Source organism: Eschrichtius robustus, chromosome 12, assembly GCF_028021215.1.
Source record: "Eschrichtius robustus isolate mEscRob2 chromosome 12, mEscRob2.pri, whole genome shotgun sequence".
Classification (NCBI taxonomy): Eukaryota; Metazoa; Chordata; class Mammalia; order Artiodactyla; family Eschrichtiidae; genus Eschrichtius; species Eschrichtius robustus.
The window spans coordinates 29764154-29783494 of NC_090835.1; the positions used below are offsets into that span (position 1 = coordinate 29764154).

Sequence of the window (19341 nt, forward strand, 5' to 3'; positions counted from 1 at the left end):
TTTTTTTTTTTCCCCCCTATTTCTAGGATGGCCCCGAAGCCGGACAAACTGTGAAGGTGAGTGCTTATTATGTGCATACAAATTAATAGGGGGCGATTACGAGAACTAATGAAAAATCACACTGAGTCATTTGGAGCACATTGCTGCTTCATTATGTTATCTTCGAGGTCAGAGAGACCCTCGGTGTTGGAGCCATAAATCGTGACATTGTAAACTTTGCCAAGCAATATGTTTCGCATTAGTTTACAAGACATTTACCTTTTGTAGTAAAATTATTATTGTTCAAATGCTAAAACAGAAACTAAATCATGGAGTCCTGAAACAGAAACCGAAGTCAAAGGAGTTCATGGGAGGTAGTGTCTAGGAAACAGCACATATGCCGCATGTGGATTGGTGGGTCTCCTGTTAAGCCCGCGCCTCTGTGGCAGCCTTCTGGTTCTCCACACCGTGTATTGTTGCTTTGCCATTGTTGAGCGGAGGGCTCACAGATATGGTGGCCCCACGGTTGTCCCTTCACTCTTCGCCCTTTGCTTCCCTCTGTTCTCCTCCTTTCCACCCACACACCTACTCTTTTCCTCCCTTCGTACTTAATACCAAAGTTCAACATAATGGAGTCAGTGAAGCTCAAAAATGAGTTTTTAAGTGCGCCAGAAGACGGAAGGAGGATTTATTAGGATAGTCTCTGCTTCCCTAATAAAGTAAAATAAAAGAATAAAATCCTGGCTGATTCTGAAGCTGAGTTTCAGCCCCCTTCATACAAATGCAAATGCCTATGCAGTTAGTTCCTACGCCTAAATCATAGAAAAGGCCTTTTTATTCTTTTTCTTTTTTGTGTGTGTGTTAGAAATCTGAAGCAAGTCTAACTGGGGTGCTTATGTTACATTTTGCAAAATAAGATTTTATGGCTTAGAGACTGGCTGTGAGTGAGTAAGGTAATGCTTGGTACCAAACAATGCCAAATAAACATTATCCTCTTTTGATATTCGTCTGCATATGGTTTTAATGCTTAACATAACTACCTCGGGACTTTTAAAATAGAATCTCTGGGAAATACTTTTGAGGAGCAAATGTCCTACAGAGATTGCCACCAAATTCCTTATGATAAAAAAGAGTTAGCCTTGCTCCAGACACACAGTGTGATAAGGACAAGAGGGGCTTCACAGCTTTCCCCCACCTCCGTGCCAGGCTTCTAAACATGCCAATGCTAAAAAAAATACAGTATAATACGGTAGCTTCGTTTTGAAATTGTTTTTGGAAGTACAAAATTTAAGTGTTTAAACCTGGTTGCTAGATTTCTTTTTCTTTTTAAAGAATATTCACTTATTTATTTATTTGGCTGCACCGGGTCTTACGTGGCACACGGGGGCATGCGGGATCTAGTTCCCTGACTGGGGAACGAACCTGGGCCTCCTGCATTGGGAGGGCAGAGTCTTAACCGCTGGACCACCAGGGAAATCCCGCTAGATTTTTTTAAAAATCAATATTCAAATATAAATTACAACACCACCAGATTAGTTAGGTGCTTTGTGCAGTATCTATTTGATGAAATTCCTTCAGCCATTGAAAGTAACGCTGCAGAGGCCTAGCTAGTAACATGGGAGAAATTCAAACCATGTCAAGGGGCATGCAGAGACTGATAGTCTGCACAACATAAACATATCTGAAATTTATATGAATATATAGGTTATATGATCTCAAAATTTTATTTTGGGAATCTGAATGGGGCGTTAATCTAAACAGGGCATTTTCCTAGACAAGCAGGCACTGAATAGAGACAAAAAGTAGATTAGTGGTTGCCAGGGGCTGGAGGAAGAAGGGAAGGAGAAATGACTAGTAACAGGTAAAGAGTTTCTTTTTAGGGTGATAAAAATATGGAATTAGTGGTGATGGTTGTGCAACATTATGGATATTTTTTAAACCCACTGAATCGTACATTTTTAAATGGTAAATGTTATGTTATTTGACATATATCTCAGTTAAGAATGATAATAAAATAAAGCACAATAAAAAACCCCAGCAAGCACCAAGTCTAGCAGGGCTGAGCACCATGGCTGTAGACTCTCTGACTCTAGTACCGACTACTTTTTCATGTCCCAATGATCTGGCCAAAATTTTTAATGGTTTTGTTAGCTTTGATGGTGGGGTGATGGAGTAATTTTTGGAGTATGGCACTCATATATAAATTGTTGAATGTGGTTCTTATCGTCACTGCCATTGTAATTTAGCTTAAGTTGATTTCTTTTTTTACAGTTCTTTTTTTTAATTGGCAGATTATGTTCTTTTGGACATCTTTCAGTTGTTTCCTGTATGATCCCTAATTTCCCCCATATGAATTAGCAGGGCCATCTCAAATCGTTTGTGTAATATTAAATGGCTAAAAGAAAACATCCATATGCATTTGACCCTCGAGTAACAGGACTTTGAACTGTGAGGGTTCACTTATACAGGAATTTTTTTCAGTAGTAAATACTACAGTACTACAGGAGGGTGGTTGGTTGAATCTGCAGGTGCAGAACTGCGTGTATGGAGGGCTGCCTCTGAATTATACATGGATTTTCTACTTCGAGGGAGGGTCGGAACTCCTAACCCCCAAGTATTAAGGGTCAGCCGTACATACAACTAAAACCTCAGTGGATGACAGTTTTGAAAACTGTCCTTTTAGACCAAGTCTACATATCACAAGTTATCTAATCTATTTTTTCTAAGTGTGATTCTTATACTCCCTACCAACTATTCTTATACTACCTACCTGAGAATTAATTTTGATGTTACTTTAATAAAAAGGTTGATTCTGTTTTTATTCTAAATTTCCTGATTTAGAATCTTTGTGTTTGGGGCTTGGGAATCTTCATTGTTAACAAGCACACCGCATGATTCTTCTCAGAATGTAAATATTTACCAGCCTTGCTGTTTTATGGTGATAAAGTAGTAGGTGGTGATGGCCACATAACCTTGACCCAAGGAAGCCAGGAGTCGGCCCCTCCAGGGAGTAAAGCTAATCTCCGAGAGGCAGCAGTGGGTGGTGGCGTGAAGCGAGATCTTAATCCCCTGCCCAGGAATTGAACCTGGGTAGCCTGGATGAAAACCAGGAATCCTGGCCACCACACCCCCTGGCTCTTGCCCCCAGTGAAAAATGCATTTCTCACGGAAGCAAAAACTGTAAAAACAGGTACAAGTTTATTATTAGAGATATAGCATAACAACAGGTGGGAGAGCACACAGAGAAACCGTTTGTTTAGTTAAGACAGAAGCAAGGCAGAGATGCACTCCGGGAGAGGAAGGGTGTGGGCGTCCTCCTGAATGAGGAGGAACGCAGTGAAGAGGTGGTTAGGTCATTTATACAGGGCAGTTCTTCCGTGTCTTTGTTTACCTTTGGCCAATTACCTGGTTTCTTCTTCCACATCTGCCCTGCCCTAGGACCCTACCCAACATGCGTGCGCAACGTTTTTCCAAGATGGATTTCAGCCCTGAGGTCTATGGGACAGCCTTAGCATCACGTATTATGGGGTGTGCCCCTCCTTTTGACCCCCAAGGAGCCTTTCTGCGCATGTGCAATGTTTCCCTTGCCTCAAGGATGGGAAATGTATGACCTCTTGATCTTTTAGCAGGGTTTAGCCCCTCTCTGTCCCTGCCACAAAAGTGTCCAATGTCCGATTATCTACCCTGTTCCTGTTGTTGTTTCTCATATCAAAGTGCAGATCTCGAAATACAGACAGGAGTCCACTCATAAATATGTAGTCCGGAGCCCGCTTGTCTCTTGCCTCAGGAAAAGTAAACAAAGGGCTGGTAATGAATGTCCGGCCTGAAGCCCATCTTCTTCTCACCCCAGGAAGTGTGAACAGGAGGCCAGTTGTCAATGTCTAGCCTGGGGCCCATCTACCTCCTGCCTCAATGCCACATGGTCAATATTTAGCTGCCAGGTTTTGAAAGCTACAAATCATGACTAAGCATTTCAGATTTTGAAATTCACACAGTTGAACATTATGAGGCACTATCTGACAGCCTGCCATGGAAAGCGCAGTGACTATTTTCTTCCTCTTTGCTTCTGTGTCTGACTCTTGGTACGCTGCCTGACGCCTGGGCCCTAAACCATTTTTGTTTCATGTTGGGTGGTAAGAGCAATAAGCCCAGCAATGATCCCTTCCCTTGCTGTTGTTAGCGGAAGTGCACCACTGAGCGAGCCTCTTGAACGTGGTGCCCCTTTAGGGTTTTTTTGTTTTGTGGGCTTTAAATTCTTCTTTGCAAAGAACCAGGGTGGCCTAGCTTACTCAGTAAGGCATTTGTAACGAAAGGGAAATATCAAACTAAAAATGTGACCTCTTATTTCTCGATTTTTTATTAACTCTCCCGTTTGAGTCTAAAAGTAGGAGGGCACTGCTCTCCACCAGGTGATTATTGCAGCAATTTTGATATCCTGCAGGCTTGAGAAATGATCCGTTTTTTCTGGTCTCAGCCATATATCACCATATGCATATCCATATTACCATGTACCTATACCGCCATATGTTGCTGGGTCATCAGCCTTCCCTGACCAGCCCCTCCCATCTGAGTAGCCCTCCTAAACCCCTTACTTCCTATCCCGTTTGCCTTTGTCGACTAAAAACAAAAACAAAAACCTAAAAGTTGCGAGTTGTGTTTTATTCGGGGACCTTACTGAGGACGTTAGCCTGGGAAGACAGCCTCTCAGAGAGCTCTGAGGGACTGTTCCCAAGAGGTCAAGGAGGAACCAGGATATATAGGAGTTTTGCTGAAAAAAAAAAAAAAAATGTAGTCAAACATCAAAAGAGTACTGATAATCACAAAAAACAGACATCTCAAGTTAATGGTTTTTTAGTGCTTTTCTATGTATGGGAAGATGCAAGAGTTCAGCTCATTGATATTATTCCTTTGACATGCGTCTTTACTATCTAGGGCCAGTATCCTGTTTTTCTCCAACTTGAGTTGCCCTCAGGGTGCCCTGTAGGGGCCGCTGCCCTGGCTGATGGCTTGATGGCAGGCAGCATTCTTTGTTCACTACAATGGCAGGCAACATTTTTTGTCCATGCCTTATTTGATTTCCTTCAAGGCCCTCTTCACTGTCTTTTATTTGTTTGTGTGTTACTTTTTTTTTTTTCCTGTACTCATATTATTTCTTTAGTCCCTGGAGAATGTAAGCTTCGTGAGAACCTGCATCTTACCATTGTTTACCGTGGCTCTCTTGGGCAGTGTGGGGAGGAAAATGGAGATGATAATGGTACTTAGCATGATAGAACAAATACTTCTAAGCTTCTAACTTTAGTTAACATGAAGAAGCAGATGATATGTCCTTGTATTTCAATGAGCAGTCAGAGGTGTGGGTTTTCTGGAATTTCTATCAGGAATCTCCCATATTTTGGCATCACTGACAAAGGCCAGAATTTCCACTAATCAAGTTCCCAAATCATACTCCAAAATGTAATCCAGCTAGTCAAATCATTAAGGCAATGTTCAGTCCTTTAAAAGGGATGCTACTGAATAAGTTTAATGTGAGCTTTTAGAACAATTATTACGTGTGTCTTTGGGTGGGAGAGTGCTTTAGGTATACTAAAGAGAGAGATTTATGGCAGGCAGGTAATCTAGAATTTTATAAGAGCTATTTATAAAATATGCTTGCTTACACTCTTCTGTTTATGGTGCTTGAATCCTCTACTTACATATTTAATTTTATAGTGTTAATGTAGTGGGAAGTGTCTCTTATGGACTGTTGATACATTAGCAATTACTTTTTCAGATTGCTTTGGGAAGAACAAGGAAAGGAATTCTTTAAAGAACTGTGATTTAAAAATTTAAAAAACAAATAAAGTCTTGCATTCACTGAGGAGTTTCTTCGGTCCCTTCCACAAGGAGATTTGGTAATCTTTTCAATTCATGAACTTAGAGGACACTTTAGCTCTCAATAAAGACCAGGAGTTAATACATTTTGACATCAGTCAGAGGCTCCATAGGAGTATTAGCTCTGCTAATTTATTAGCTGTGTGACTTTTGGGCCAGCCTCTTAACCTCTCTGAACATTCATTTCCTCATTTTTCAAATGGGGGAAACCCTATCAAATGTATTGAGTGACGGTGAGAAGAAACTGATATGAAGATGTGAATAGAACGCCCAACCCACCACATCTTTTCCCTAGGACCTTATGCATGTTTCTTAATTTTAATCTTACCCTCAGTTTTCACGTCCCTAAGACAGGCTAAGGTGTCACTTAGGGAGAATGTTTGTGGTATAGAGTTTGTTTGTGGCCCTGCCTAGTTCACTTAATTATACACTAAATTCTCTCACTATTAATTATTGCCTTTTAGCTTAAATTCTTAAAAAAAAAAAAAAAAACTTTCTTCTGATCATATCACTTGTGTAGTTTGAATAACTAGTTTGAACTTTTATAAAATTGACCACTTGAACATTCAGAAATCTGCCTCATTAACTGGGGTGAGAAATCTCTGCCCTGATACTTTTCACATCTGCTGTACCCCTCAGTGGTAACGAGTAAGTTGTGCTCCTGAGCCAACAATGTATTTCACAATTACTCAAAATAGGTTTCAGTAGGACAGAAACCTATCTGCCCCCTATGCTGGTTCAGTAGGTCTGATGTGGGACCCAGGACTCTGCATTTTAACAGACACTGCAAGTGATGTTCACGTACATGTCACTCCAGTGCAAAGCCACTTAGCAAAGAAGTGACAAGATGTGGAGGAATCTTCACATAGCGGCTTGCTTTCAATCCAAAAGGATTCCTAATATTTGTTGTGCAGAGAAAGGAGAAACCAACATCTTAAAAATCAAAATGATTTTACTTGACTGGTATTTATTATTTTCATCTGGAAAGAAATTTCAAGAGACCTGTAATTTGCCAGAGAACTTTTATCCTTTGATTAAAGCCATGAAGAGAAGTGTCTTGCCTATGTTTATAGCTAATGCTTGTATTTACTGCTGAAGAATTAGTATCTTCAGGATGCAGTAGCTTTTATCTTGTGCAATTGCCTTATAATTTGCATCTCTGCTCTGAAAATGAATCCAATTTGCGTGAGTTTGGTAAACCAAAATCAACTTTGGTGCTCAGGGGATGGGTTCGGGTGTACAGTGGGCCTCCAAGCCCACTCTTCCCCCTGGCAGGTACGTATCTCTGACTCTTCTTCCCCTCCTGGTGATTTGGGGGCAAAACCCCTGGTCCCTGTCTCTCTAGGCAGGAGAAGGGAGGATAAGCCTGTCGTTCCCCTGTGGGAAACTTCCTCTCTCATACTAAACCCTCAAGCCTTCTTCTAAGTAACTATCAAATCATTGAGTTTTTCCATTTCTAATTGGTTAATTTTGATTTGCATGATGCCATTTGGATCAAAGCACTGAAAGAAAAATTAACTAAGCTCCCTGTTATTCTCCCGTTCCTATTTGCTTATTTTTTCCTTGTTTTCTCAAACTCACAGGCAGCTTAGGGTGGGCCGGATGGGGGATGCTGGAGATGGAGTGAGGGTGAAGGGGAAATGTCATCAGAACTAAAGTCCTGATGAAGAGGGCAGACTCTGGAGCCAGATGGCCTGGTTTCATTCCCAGAACCATCACCTATCATTTCTATGACTCTTGCAAAAGTCAGCCTTTCCTAGTCTCAGCATCTACTTATAACTTTATAAAATGGGGGCCTTAATAGTATCCTGCCCCTTACGGGGTGTTGTGGCACTCAGATGGACTAAAATACATGTAAATGGGCTTTAATATAACACTTGACACACAAGAAAGTCTCAATAAATACTTGCTATTAGTTTTATAATTTTCACTTAATCCTCGCAATTCTCAAAATTGGGCATTAATATTTTACACTTGGGAAAACCAAGGTTTATGGAGGTAGTCACTTATCAAAAACAACAACAATGACAACACAAGTTACAAACAGGAGGGGTGGGATTCAAACCCAGGCTTGTCTGAAAGCCCAACTTTCCATTATGTCATCTGGCTAGATGTTCCTAAAAACACCTTGCACCCAGTAAGCATAGCCAAAGATGTACAAGGAGAGGTTTTGTAAATATTTTGTCTCCCTGAACACACATTCATTCTGCATTATTTTTCTCTGCTTAGAATAATGTCTTCCATCTAAAAATACCCAGAGGACTCCCTCTTTAATTTTATTGTACAGGTGAAGGTTAACTAACCTAAATGCTGCTTTATTGGTGTATGTCAATTTACAGCAGAATTATATGTTTTAGATGTTTAATCTTTCATTAGTGCTACCAAACAAATCCCTTTAGTAATTGGAGGCCCTGACATAGAGCAAAGTGGATATTTGGCTGTTAAATTTATTTTGAGATCCATGACACAAAATGTGGCAAATATTGCAGATACATTCTTAACGTCAGTGTTTTACAGGTTTCAGTGAACTTTTTTCTACCTGATGCTCAGAGTTTGGGGGTTTTATTTAATCACTGTCAAATCAAATATCCTGTGAAAGGCAAAGTGCTTTATAGACCCTAAAATGCTACAGGCATTATTATTCAGAATCACCTTCTTACCTCTGTTGATGTAGTAAGGGCAGTGACTCACTGTTGTCATTTTGCTGTGAAATACTAGGTTTTCAGTAAATAATCACTGAAGACACTTCTCTCTCTCACTATTTTGCTGTGTATGTTTCAGGCCTAGGACATTATGTATAAAATTCTCTAACTCCATGTAACCATTTCAAGTTCAAAGTTTTAAACCTGTGACATGTAAATAATTGCCTTGGCTAAAATGTCCATTTTTTTAAACAAATAAGTAACTAAACTCAGTCCAATGAATCGTGGGACAAGGATTCTATAGTTTTAATTAAATATGAGTGGTCAGTTCGGTCTTCATAGATGAGCTATTTGTTACAGACCGCATTATACACCTTAAATACAGAACGGGGAGTGAAAAGTCCCTAAAATAATGTGCGCTTTGGTTGAAACTGGACACTTCAGCTAAAACAGATCCAGATGAATTTGCAAACTTTTGTTTCAGTACTCACAGCAGAAATAATAAAATATAAAAGGAGGTTACTTATAGCCTATCTATTTAAGTCTACAAAATATGGATCTATATATTGCTTAGAGAAATGGACAACATAGGGTCGGGATGCCCCTAGAAAGAGGAAGTAAGAAGAAGGAGCACACAGAGGGGTGTCAAGGATACCCAGGGGCCTTTCACTACATACCTAATACGTTCCTGGTTTTCTATTATATTATTTATATTTTGTAAAGAAAATATAGGAAACAATCTCTATAATTTTTATTTCACGGGGGTCCCGTCAGAAGAATTTTCCATTGGGAAATGACTGATCATCCATTCTTTTTTCTATCTTTATCTTTAGCATATAACTAGTTCTCACACCTCCTTTGTTCAGATCTCTGGCGTTGGGGCCCATAAAAAATGGTTTTTGAAAAGTCCACAGTTGATTCTGATGGTTACCCATATTTATGGACTACTGTTTTATTTATTTATATAAATACATTCTGATTCTTGGTCTAGATGACCTAGACTTGCAGTTGATTCTGGTGGTAACCCAGATTTATGAACTGCTGTTTTATTTACTTGTATGAATACGTTTTGGTTCTTGGTCGAGATGACCTAGACTTGATTCTAACTCCCAAATTCATCTTGAATTATTCAGTTCCTTTCAGGGGCTCCTCTTTGCCCATGCCAAAGCCATTACTGGAGTAATCCTCAAGACTCAAAATGCAGCTGGAAAACTAAGGGTGTGATGGCCAAGCCTGGGTGAGATGGAAGGCAGGTTAATGAATAATAGTCATGGCAACCTGCAGAGCCACAGATATGGAAGAATTAGAATAATGACCTCCCTAACGACATTTGAGTGAAAAACGTTGGGTTGGTGAGAATCTGTAATGGCCCTCGGGCCAAACACAGTGAGAAATTCTCCCCCCATTTCTTTGTGAAGTATGTTAGCACTGGGAAAGGGTAATTTTGAGGTTTTAACTTTACGTGTCATGAGGCATCAATCCTACACCTGTAGTCTCATAGCAGATCCCCTCTCTGGAGAAGCTGCTCATCCACCAAGGTCAGGGAAATAGAGACGTAAATTGCTAGAAGCCTTCTGAATCAGATTAATCCCAAACCTCAGGGGGAAAGGACAAAAATCATGGTTTGAAATCCTTCTGGGCTCATTCAACATAAAGATAATATTATTGCATTCTGGTAATGAAAACCCACATTTCTCTCCCCTGTATTTATTCTTTCGAATAAGCTTTTCTTGTTCCTGATGTTACATGAAAAATAAACCTGAAGTTGCTGAGGATGTTGACCTTGCCAAAGTGGTTTAGAAGAATAAACAACAGTGAATGAACAAAGTGAACTCACCCAATATTTTTTTACTTCGTGGTGAAATCCATTTACCCTAATGTTCACATTCAAATCTCCCACCCTAGGGTCTGTATATCAGCACTTGTTCCCTGAAAAAAATATTTTCTTGTCATACTTTCTAGACTGTTGCCCTGAAAAACAACCCAACAGGGCCTTTTATTTGCGTTTCAGTTCATCTGTTGGTTATAAATGGTATAAACTCCCAGATGTAATCAGGTTCTAGCAGTATAATTTTGAGGAAGCTCTTTAGTCTTGGAAGGAATAAATGTGATTCCAAGCTCAGCTCTGCCATCACATGACCAGGGATGAAACTCACTCTTCAGGAAGAAACTCAGAGCCTGGGATGACTCAGAGAATCGCAGAGAGGCAAGTGATCTTGGAAGTCATGTAGTATCTTCTCTTCTGCAAATGATTCCCCCTCTGTAGCCTTTAAATTGGTCTTTCATCTTCCTCTATACCTGGGAACCCAGTGTGCTGTAAGGTAGCTTCTTCCAGTTTGGAACAGCTCTGATCTGTGGTCAAGGATGAGAATTCCCTCACTACCAAAAGTATCCTGTTCCTGTCTCTCAGGAAATGAGCATCCTGCCTGCTCATGCTTTTATATCTAGCATTCATCTTTTAATGTATTCGTCCAATGCCTACCGTGTTCCAAGTATTGTCACAGGCCCTGGGAGAACAAGAATGAGGCGTAGTCCTTGTCTGTCTTTAAGGACAGTCGTTGAAATAAGGGCTATAAGAGAGGAAGACTGAGCAAGTTGTAGAAGTTGTAGAGTTCATACGAATTCCTCCTACCAGTTAAGTGTTTACTGAGTACCTACCATGTGTCAGGCACTTCCGGGAACTGGGGTACAGTGGGAGGAAGGGCAGCCAAGGAATGACTCTCACGTTATTGTCTGTCTTCCTCTGCATGAAAATGAGCAAATAAAATAATTGCAGATTTTGAGGAGTGTTAGAAAGGCTGTAAACGGTGCTGTGAAAGGGGATGGTATGGGGGGAGGGAGCGGAATAGGGGCGGTATGGCTGCTTTAGGTAGGGTGGTCAGAAAAGGCCCACTGAAGAGGTGACCTGTAGACTGAGACCTGAGGAATGACAGGCCTCCAGCCAAGTAAAGAGCTGGGAAAGAAAGAGCTTCTGGGCAGAGGAAACAGCAGCAGAGATGAGCTTGGCACAATCTAGGAGATTGTTGAAGACCACATGGCAGGACTGTGGGGTGGAGAGAGAGGTGGTGGAAGATAAGTTTGAAGAGGTGGACAGGAGAGTATTTCTACCAGTATAAATACAGTCCCACTGTAAAGAGTTTTAACTCTATTTTAAATGTATTTGTTGTTTGGATTATATTCTAAGGGCAGAGGATATTTCACATGTGCTCAATATGATGGGTCCCCTAAATTGATTTGGTTTTTAAGTTTCTAGGAACTTGAATAATTTGGTCTTATGTCTATTCTGGGTTCTGGTTGTCTCCCCAGCATACTCTCCGCACTCCATTATTTAGCAGCCAAGGAGATAGGATGCATTTGAATCCATCTCTAGTTCCAGGTGTTAACCTTGTTTGGTTAATCCAGGGGTTGGCAAATTTTTTCATAAAAGGCCAGATAGTAAACACTTTAGGCTTTGAGGGCCAGACGGTCTCTGTCACAATTATACAACTGCCTTTGCAGCACAAAAGCAGCTATACAAAATATGTAAATGAATTTGTACAAATGGGTGTAGCTGTATTCCAATCAAACTTTATTTGCAGAAGCACACGGTAAGCCACATTTGGCCCAGAGGCTGCCCATCCCTAGCCTAAGCCAACTCTCTGCCACAGTGATGACTTTAATTCTGACCTAACTCTCACTTAGAGTGTAGGATTCTCTGGGCTTCAGGAACAGTTGTTCCCAGCATCATGGAGGACTTGTGGGGTGGGATGCTTTCTCTACCGTCTACTACTGCTTATAAATAGGGAAGCAGTAACCCTGACGGCTGCTGGCAGCCATCTTAGGATTCCTAGGGCAACCTGGTTTAGAATGAACCAGATGCTGAGGCCAGCATGTCAGAGATTGAAAGAAGTTGGATCCTTGGTGACATTGTTGGGTTGCTGAATTAACCAGTCCTGAAGACTGCGCTACATCTAGACTTTTTGTTTAGGTGATTTAATAAAGTTCTCCTATTGTTTCATCCAGGAAGAGTTGAATTTTCTGGACTTCCGATGGAAAACATCCTCAATTCGATCATCTACTCTAAAATATTCAGTTATTGTTACTCCTCAATATACTTAACTGGCAGTTTGAGTAAACAGCTTCTAAAGTGCTTCTGCGTATCTGCAATACTCATGACATGCCAATGGGAATCTTTGAGCGACAGTCTGTGAATCAATGGCCCTAGCAGACCTTAACTTCCAGAAGGCTCCCTTTGGTGCATGACCACAGGGTAATTCCATTAACTTTAACCATAGTGGTGCTGTACAAAATGGGCCCTGTTAGTCTATTCTTCCCCTTCTTTTTCATGTTAAATCTTATCCTGCAGCTGTTTCTTCAGGTAAGGTATGTGCACCAATGCCATTCACTTCTTGGCCTTTATTAGTATATGCAGGACTCTCTCAGGGAGGCAGTGCTAAGTGAGTACATTAAAAATGAATCCACTGCCCCATTTGTGGGCTGTGAGAAAACCCCAGAGTCAGGGACATCGATGGATTATTGATTGTTGTAAGATCCAATAAAGTCATAAATATGGCTCGGAACAATTACTGTGGCCACATTAACAACTTATTAAATCCATAACTTGCTTTCAAGCTTGGCCTCAGAGATTTAGATAAAGTGCCAGAGGGAAGAAAGTTGTATTTTAGGAATGTGGCAACCAGCGATAGGATAGAGAAATTTATGATTTAATTTGCTGTGCAATCTAACTGCGAATAACTATTAGCTTTTTTAACAGTGAACTTTGATTAGGTTTTAGGTGTCAGAAATAAACTGGAAATATGTGTCAGTTTATACTTTTCTGAGAGTCTGTTGGGAGGGGAAAAGGAAGGTATTCATTGCAAGGAATGACTTTCCTGGGTGACCTTGCACCCTGCCTTCTGTGTTCTTATTTCCTGTGTTCAAATAATTGGGTTATACCTGAGACTAGTTGGCTCTTCCCAGAGACTTGCTTTTTACTTTCTTCACCAAGTGTCAATTTTCCCCCATTTAAAAATAAATCAATTTGAAATGAAATTACCCAGGCCATTCATTTTTCACCATCTAGTAAATGAGTCTCTTGAAAGAACACAAGGTCCTCCCTTTTCAGCTCAGGCATAATAAAAGCCTTCTGCACAGAAGCGGTGCAGAGCTGCTGTCTCTGCCTTCTCCAGGCTTTTCATCTTTGGTGGACTACGTGTGAGGCAATATTTGCTCTGTAAAATGTACTGTTGGCCTGTCCATAGAGTCCTGTGCACATTTTCTGAAGATCTAACCTGAAGTCAGACTGCCTGGTTTACATTTCTAAGCCATAGCAGGTGGGGAAAAAGCTGCCCGTGGCAGCATAACACCCATTAGGCATTACAGTAGGTCATCTGAAGCCCCGGCCTCAGCCGCACTCGGATGACACACATACTGGTGGCTAGACTTTCAGGAATGGATTGGCTCATCTTTCAGCTCATTTCAGTTAAATGCAAAAGCGGTTTGCACAAAGATAAAGGAGATTTCATAGTGATCCGTGTAGAACTGGCTAACGGATTTCTACACGCAGTCAGCGGAAGCTTGAAAACCCAGCTGAGAAATGATAAATTACTGCTAACTGTCCTAATTATCCCTTGACACTCTGTGTTGAAACCTGACTAAATTTTGCTGAAACTTACAAATAGGAAAGAAATTTAAGGTGTAATAAATTATCTGTAACAGAAATGCTTAAAAGAGAGAGAGAGAGAGCACGTGTGCGCGCAAGAGAGCGCCATAGCGTAAGGGCTCCTATTGATCACCCAGCAGTTTCTTGAGCCTTAGGAGGAGACGGGAACTGGGTGGGGGAAATAGGTTAGATAAATTGTAATTTTAAATGCCAGCCTAACTGATTATATTCAGCATGCGTGTTAGGTTAAGGAAGACTCTGAGCCAACTCCCAAGGTCATTACGTTAATAGACCTGGTAAGCGTGTAATTTGTGATGAGTTGATTTGTGAACATCACATTCTTCCCTGTAAACAGCATAATCAACATACTAGCTTTAAAGGGTCACGCACTGACTAAACGTGTTTGTTTCTTTGTATTTTAGTACAGTCATCTTGTATTTACCCATCTTCTATGTTTTATAGTCTTAAGTTTAGCTCATGTATAAATCCATGTTAAATGACTCGAGTGGCAGCTAGCTTACTTTTTAACAGCTGTCTTATTCCATCTTGGATACTACAGTTAGAAAAGTTTGCTTTTGCTGCTGCGGCAGCTTCTCCTTTTTCTTCTTCTCCTCCTCCTCCTTCTTCTTCTCCTCTTCTTCTTTTTCTCTTTCTGTGAAACAGCATTATTCTTTCACCTTTCTCTCTGGAGTCTGGGCATTCTGGAATAATTGTGTACTTCCTCTCCTTTCTAGAAACCTTGTAGGAGTTGGAGGAAATGTGCCGTCCTCCCCGTAAGGAATCATCAGTGCCTTTAACTGTGTACGCAGCATGGTTTCGACTCCTTTGACAGATTGCTTCCCCACATCTAGATGTTCTCTGTTTGGTGACTCTTCTATTTTAAACATGTGGCCTTGAATCACATGGAGTTATCCAGATGACATAGGAGCAAGTGGTTTATTGCAGTTTTGGGAACATAGTAGAGTCTCAATATATGTCTGTTGAGCATGAGGGTGGTCTCCCCAAGTACAGAGCGTTAGGTTTGGATATTCTTGCTGCAGACGAAGATCACAGAAAATGAAATAGTTAGAAAGACCCTGTTGACAGGCACTGCTCTAAGGTGGAATTTGTTGTCTCCTTTGCATATTTTGAAGACCACCGAATCTAATCCATGATACGGGGTCCTATGGTGTCAACTATCCCCAAGATCAGTTGGTTATCAATAGAGTTGCTCTTAGGTGTCACTGAGAACAAATGCTAACAAGGCAGTGAATTCTGAATATTCTTAATTAAGTGATGATCTCTGAGGGCTCTTGCCACATCTGGGGTGTTTGCAGAGACTGACTGTTCTCATATCTAATACCCACCAAGCTTTCACGCTAGTCATTTCCCTTCTAGCAGGCATACAAAATGCACTTAGAGCCCTTTGGACTCTTTGGGGGTGACAATTAGCAGCATAATTTAATGAAAAGAAGCTGATTCATTAAACTTTGGAGGGGTTGTAGCATCTTTCAAGTCTGAAAGCTATGAGCATTTTCTGTGGAAAAATTCAGGTACACACACAATGTTGCATTTCATTCAGGGGTCTCCTGGCCCCCTAACTCCTGTCCAAGGACTGCTCAGCTGAATTTACCTGAATTGTTGTCTTCCACTTCAGTGGAAGTGGAAGACAACAATACTACTCTTCTTTACGAGTAGTTAGTATTACTAACCTAAATTGATGGGATGAATCTGAGGCAGGTCACAAAGAGCCACAACCTCCCCATCTGACAGACTTGAGTTTGAAAAATATTTCCCTCACTTAAAAGAACTGTTTGCTCTCAGGACTGAGTCCAGCTCCCTTCACTCTTAGCTGTGTGGCTTTAGGCAAGTGGTTTGACTCTCTCTCCCTTTGTTTTTTTGTCTGTGAAATTGAAATCAGAATACGACTCCCTCCTGCAGAGGATTCTGTGAGTTTTACAGGAGGCCACGAATGGGAAACTTTGTACACAGCGCTTGGTGCGCTCTATTGGTATGGACCAATTACTTATTGAGAGCCGCTGCAGGCCAGCTTCTCTTCCAGTTTCTGTGAGGACAGCAGAGAACATGGAGATGTGGTCCCTGCCCTCAAAGCATTTTTCTCACTTGCTTTGCCATCATCACCCCTGTAGTTTTGCCATCACCCCCGCGTGAGGGAAGGCTGATCAGAGAATCAGAGGAAACCCTGGGAGAGGAATTATAGCGGATTTCAGTTTATTTTCAGTCCCCTCAAGTCACCCTGTTAATGGGTCCCGAATTCTTACTAATGGCGAGCTCATGGGTTTCCAGGCAACAAAGCTTGACTCACTAGTCACATGGAACTGAGTGTGCAGAGCTAGTTCTTCATGTTGAAAACAGTGAAGTCTACCAGGTGTCACTGGGGAAAGGGGGTGAGGTGGATATTCCCTACTGACACGCAGGTCGTCTGCAAATTGTGGCCCCTAAGATGGGCGTTTGCTCCATTGAGGAGCTTTATGTTATATTCCTTGCATCATGGATTCTTTAAAAAATGGCAAATTGCATGATTGAGCAACTATTTCTTCCACAGCGCAGCCAAGATAGGACGTTATTCTGATGTCAAATTTGCGTAAGAGGAAGTAGGGCTTTTCTTAACCTCTGAAGACTAGGTGTGACCTTAAACCAGGCTCACAAGTCACAGGAACTCATTCCAACCAGCTGTTAAATTTGACTTCCCTCTTCAAGAGACTAAGCTTGACTTGAAATTAGAATTAAGAAATTTGAGAGTTAGGAATTGAGATTTGAGAGTTACAAAGAGTTTAGACTTAAGAGAGTTAAACCTCAGTTAAATTTAAGAGAGCAAAGTTGGAAGTTGAGCTGGAATTGTGTTTGAAGTTAAGTTTTTTGTTTTTAATTTTATTTATTTATTTATTTATTTATTTTTGGCTGTGTTGGGTCTTCGTTTCTGTGCGAGGGCTTTCTCTAGTTCATCGCGGTGCGCGGGCCTCTCACCATGGCGGCCTCTCTTGTTGCGGAACACAGGCTCCAGACGCACAGGCTCAGTAGTTGTGGCTCACGGGCCTAGTTGCTCCGCGGCATGTGGGATCTTCCCAGACCAGGGCTCGAACCCATGTCCCCTGCATTGGCAGGCAGATTCTCAACCACTGCACCACCAGGGAAGCCCTGTTCTTTTTTAATATATATATTCTTGATGTCCCCACTAGATTTCCTTTGTAGCTTGCTCGTATAGCCACTGAGCTTTGTTATCCTGGAAAGGATTGTCAGAAGGAAGAGCAGAGCTGGGAACATTGAGAGCTCAGACTTATTCAGCCTTTACGGGGTGAGATGTTTCTCCAGCAAAGTCAGGGACTGATGGCTGTGCTGCTGCCCCAGGAGAGGGTCCCTGCCGCCCCTCCTGTCCCACCTGCAGCAATCCCCGCAGCCACTTCCATAGGTGACCCTGGAGAACATTTGTTATGCAAACACTCTGCCATCTGCTGTGCTGTGGAGGCTTCCAGGCTAGTACAGAAACAGGTGTGGTGTCAAAGTAACTTAGTGAGTAAACAAGTTGAAGGGAGGATTGGAAAATAGCCCGTTCTGTTAATGAGCTTCATCCTTGGCCCTTGGAGCCTGGACCAGCAATGCTGTACCTCATCGGTGGCTGGCCCTTTATATCCCTTTTGGGATCCAGTTTGATACGACAAGGCTTTATGGAAGGATGCTTGGGAAACTGGCATTGTGCTGTGAATCCCTCTGTGGGATTCATGCTGGACTTAACGGTTTGCAGTGGAAGCACCTTCCTTAACCTGTTCTTTCAGAGGCTTTGCATTGCCAGAGCTGCAAGAATTTGTTACTCTTGTCAGATGAACCATGGATTTTTGGTTTTTTTTCCTTTCTAAACTCCAGGAAAGAGCAAGTTTTTTGGTTGGAATGATGTCATTGGAACTTCTTTTGTGATGATGTGCTAATTCAATTCTAATTGTTTCTCTGACAGTGGCTTGTCAGTATTACTGAGAGAAGTGTGTGTGCTTTCATTAAAGGAATTGTTGGTTACCTCATCTTTTAAAAACCATAGTGAGCATCTATTTGTATTAATAATAATAATACTTTACTTTTTTTAATATACTAATTTACAGTTTATAAAGTGCTTCACATCACATACTTTAAATTATTTGCGTGGAGCAGAACAGCACGGGGGTAAGGCTTTGTAACCAGAATGCCACGGTTCAGATCCTGGTTCTACTCCTTACTAGCTGTGTGACCTTGGGCAAGTTGTTTAACATCTCTGATCTTCAGTTACTTCATCTGTAAAAGGGAGATAATGGGACGCCTGGCTTTGTAAAGTTGTTCTGAGGATCAGAAGAGGTAACGGTCATATAGGACTAGCACAGTGGCTAGCCTATAGTATGCCTCAGGAAATGTTAGCTATTATCATTTAACTATTAACACTCTCAATGTTATTATTATGTTTCTTCCAACATTGTGTGAAGTGTGAATTTTATCTTTATTTAAAAGGTGAGGTGACTGAGGCTCAGAGGAAAAAAGTGACTTGCTCAAGGGCTAGAATCCAATCAGAGGCACAGCTGAACAGAAACCTGGACCCATGACATCTTATTTACTGACAAAATGTTGGCAGAGTCCGACTGAATCCGCTCACACAGCCTGGTTTCTGTAGCCCCAACCTCATCGTAATGTGGCTGATAACCTCAGCTCCCAGCAATAGCTTTTTTTTTTTTTTTTTAAATATTTTAATGAGATTCTTGTCTGCTTACATTCTTTTTATGTATGTATGTATGTATGTATGGCTGTGTTGGGTCTTCGTCTCTGTGCAAGGGCTTTCCCTAGCTGTGGCAAGAGGGGGCCACTCTTCGTCGCGGTGCGCGGGCCTCTCACCATCGCGGCCTCTCATTGCGGAGCACAGGCTCCAGACGCGCAGGCTCAGCAATTGTGGCTCACGGGCCGAGTTGCTCCGCGGCACGCGGGATCCTCCCAGACCAGGGCTCGAACCCGCGTCCCCTGCATCGGCAGGCAGATTCTCAACCACTGCGCCACCAGGGAAGCCCAGCAATAGCTTTTAAACCAAAACATTTCATTGTCTGGGGCAGAGGAGAATGGAATCTGGACGTTTTCTTTACAGAGAAGACTCTCTCAGGTAACGTTTTCTAAGCTCAGAAGGTAGAGGAGCCTTTGTAAACTGGTGTTTGAGATGTCATAAATTCCCCCCTTCACAGGCTGAGTAGACGCCTCTCTTAA

General features: G+C 41.6%; 1 protein-coding gene across 11 annotated transcripts in view; it reads left to right on the forward strand.

The window, feature by feature from the left end:
* Positions 1-19341, forward strand: part of FHIT (fragile histidine triad diadenosine triphosphatase) — a 1501152-nt gene that overhangs the window by 1233701 nt on the left and 248110 nt on the right. For all 11 annotated transcript variants that reach the window (XM_068557818.1, XM_068557827.1, XM_068557828.1 and 8 more), the window contains one exon: positions 27-56. In XM_068557818.1, the coding sequence (XP_068413919.1) occupies positions 27-56 (30 nt within the window). The remainder of the gene's footprint in view (positions 1-26; positions 57-19341) is intronic.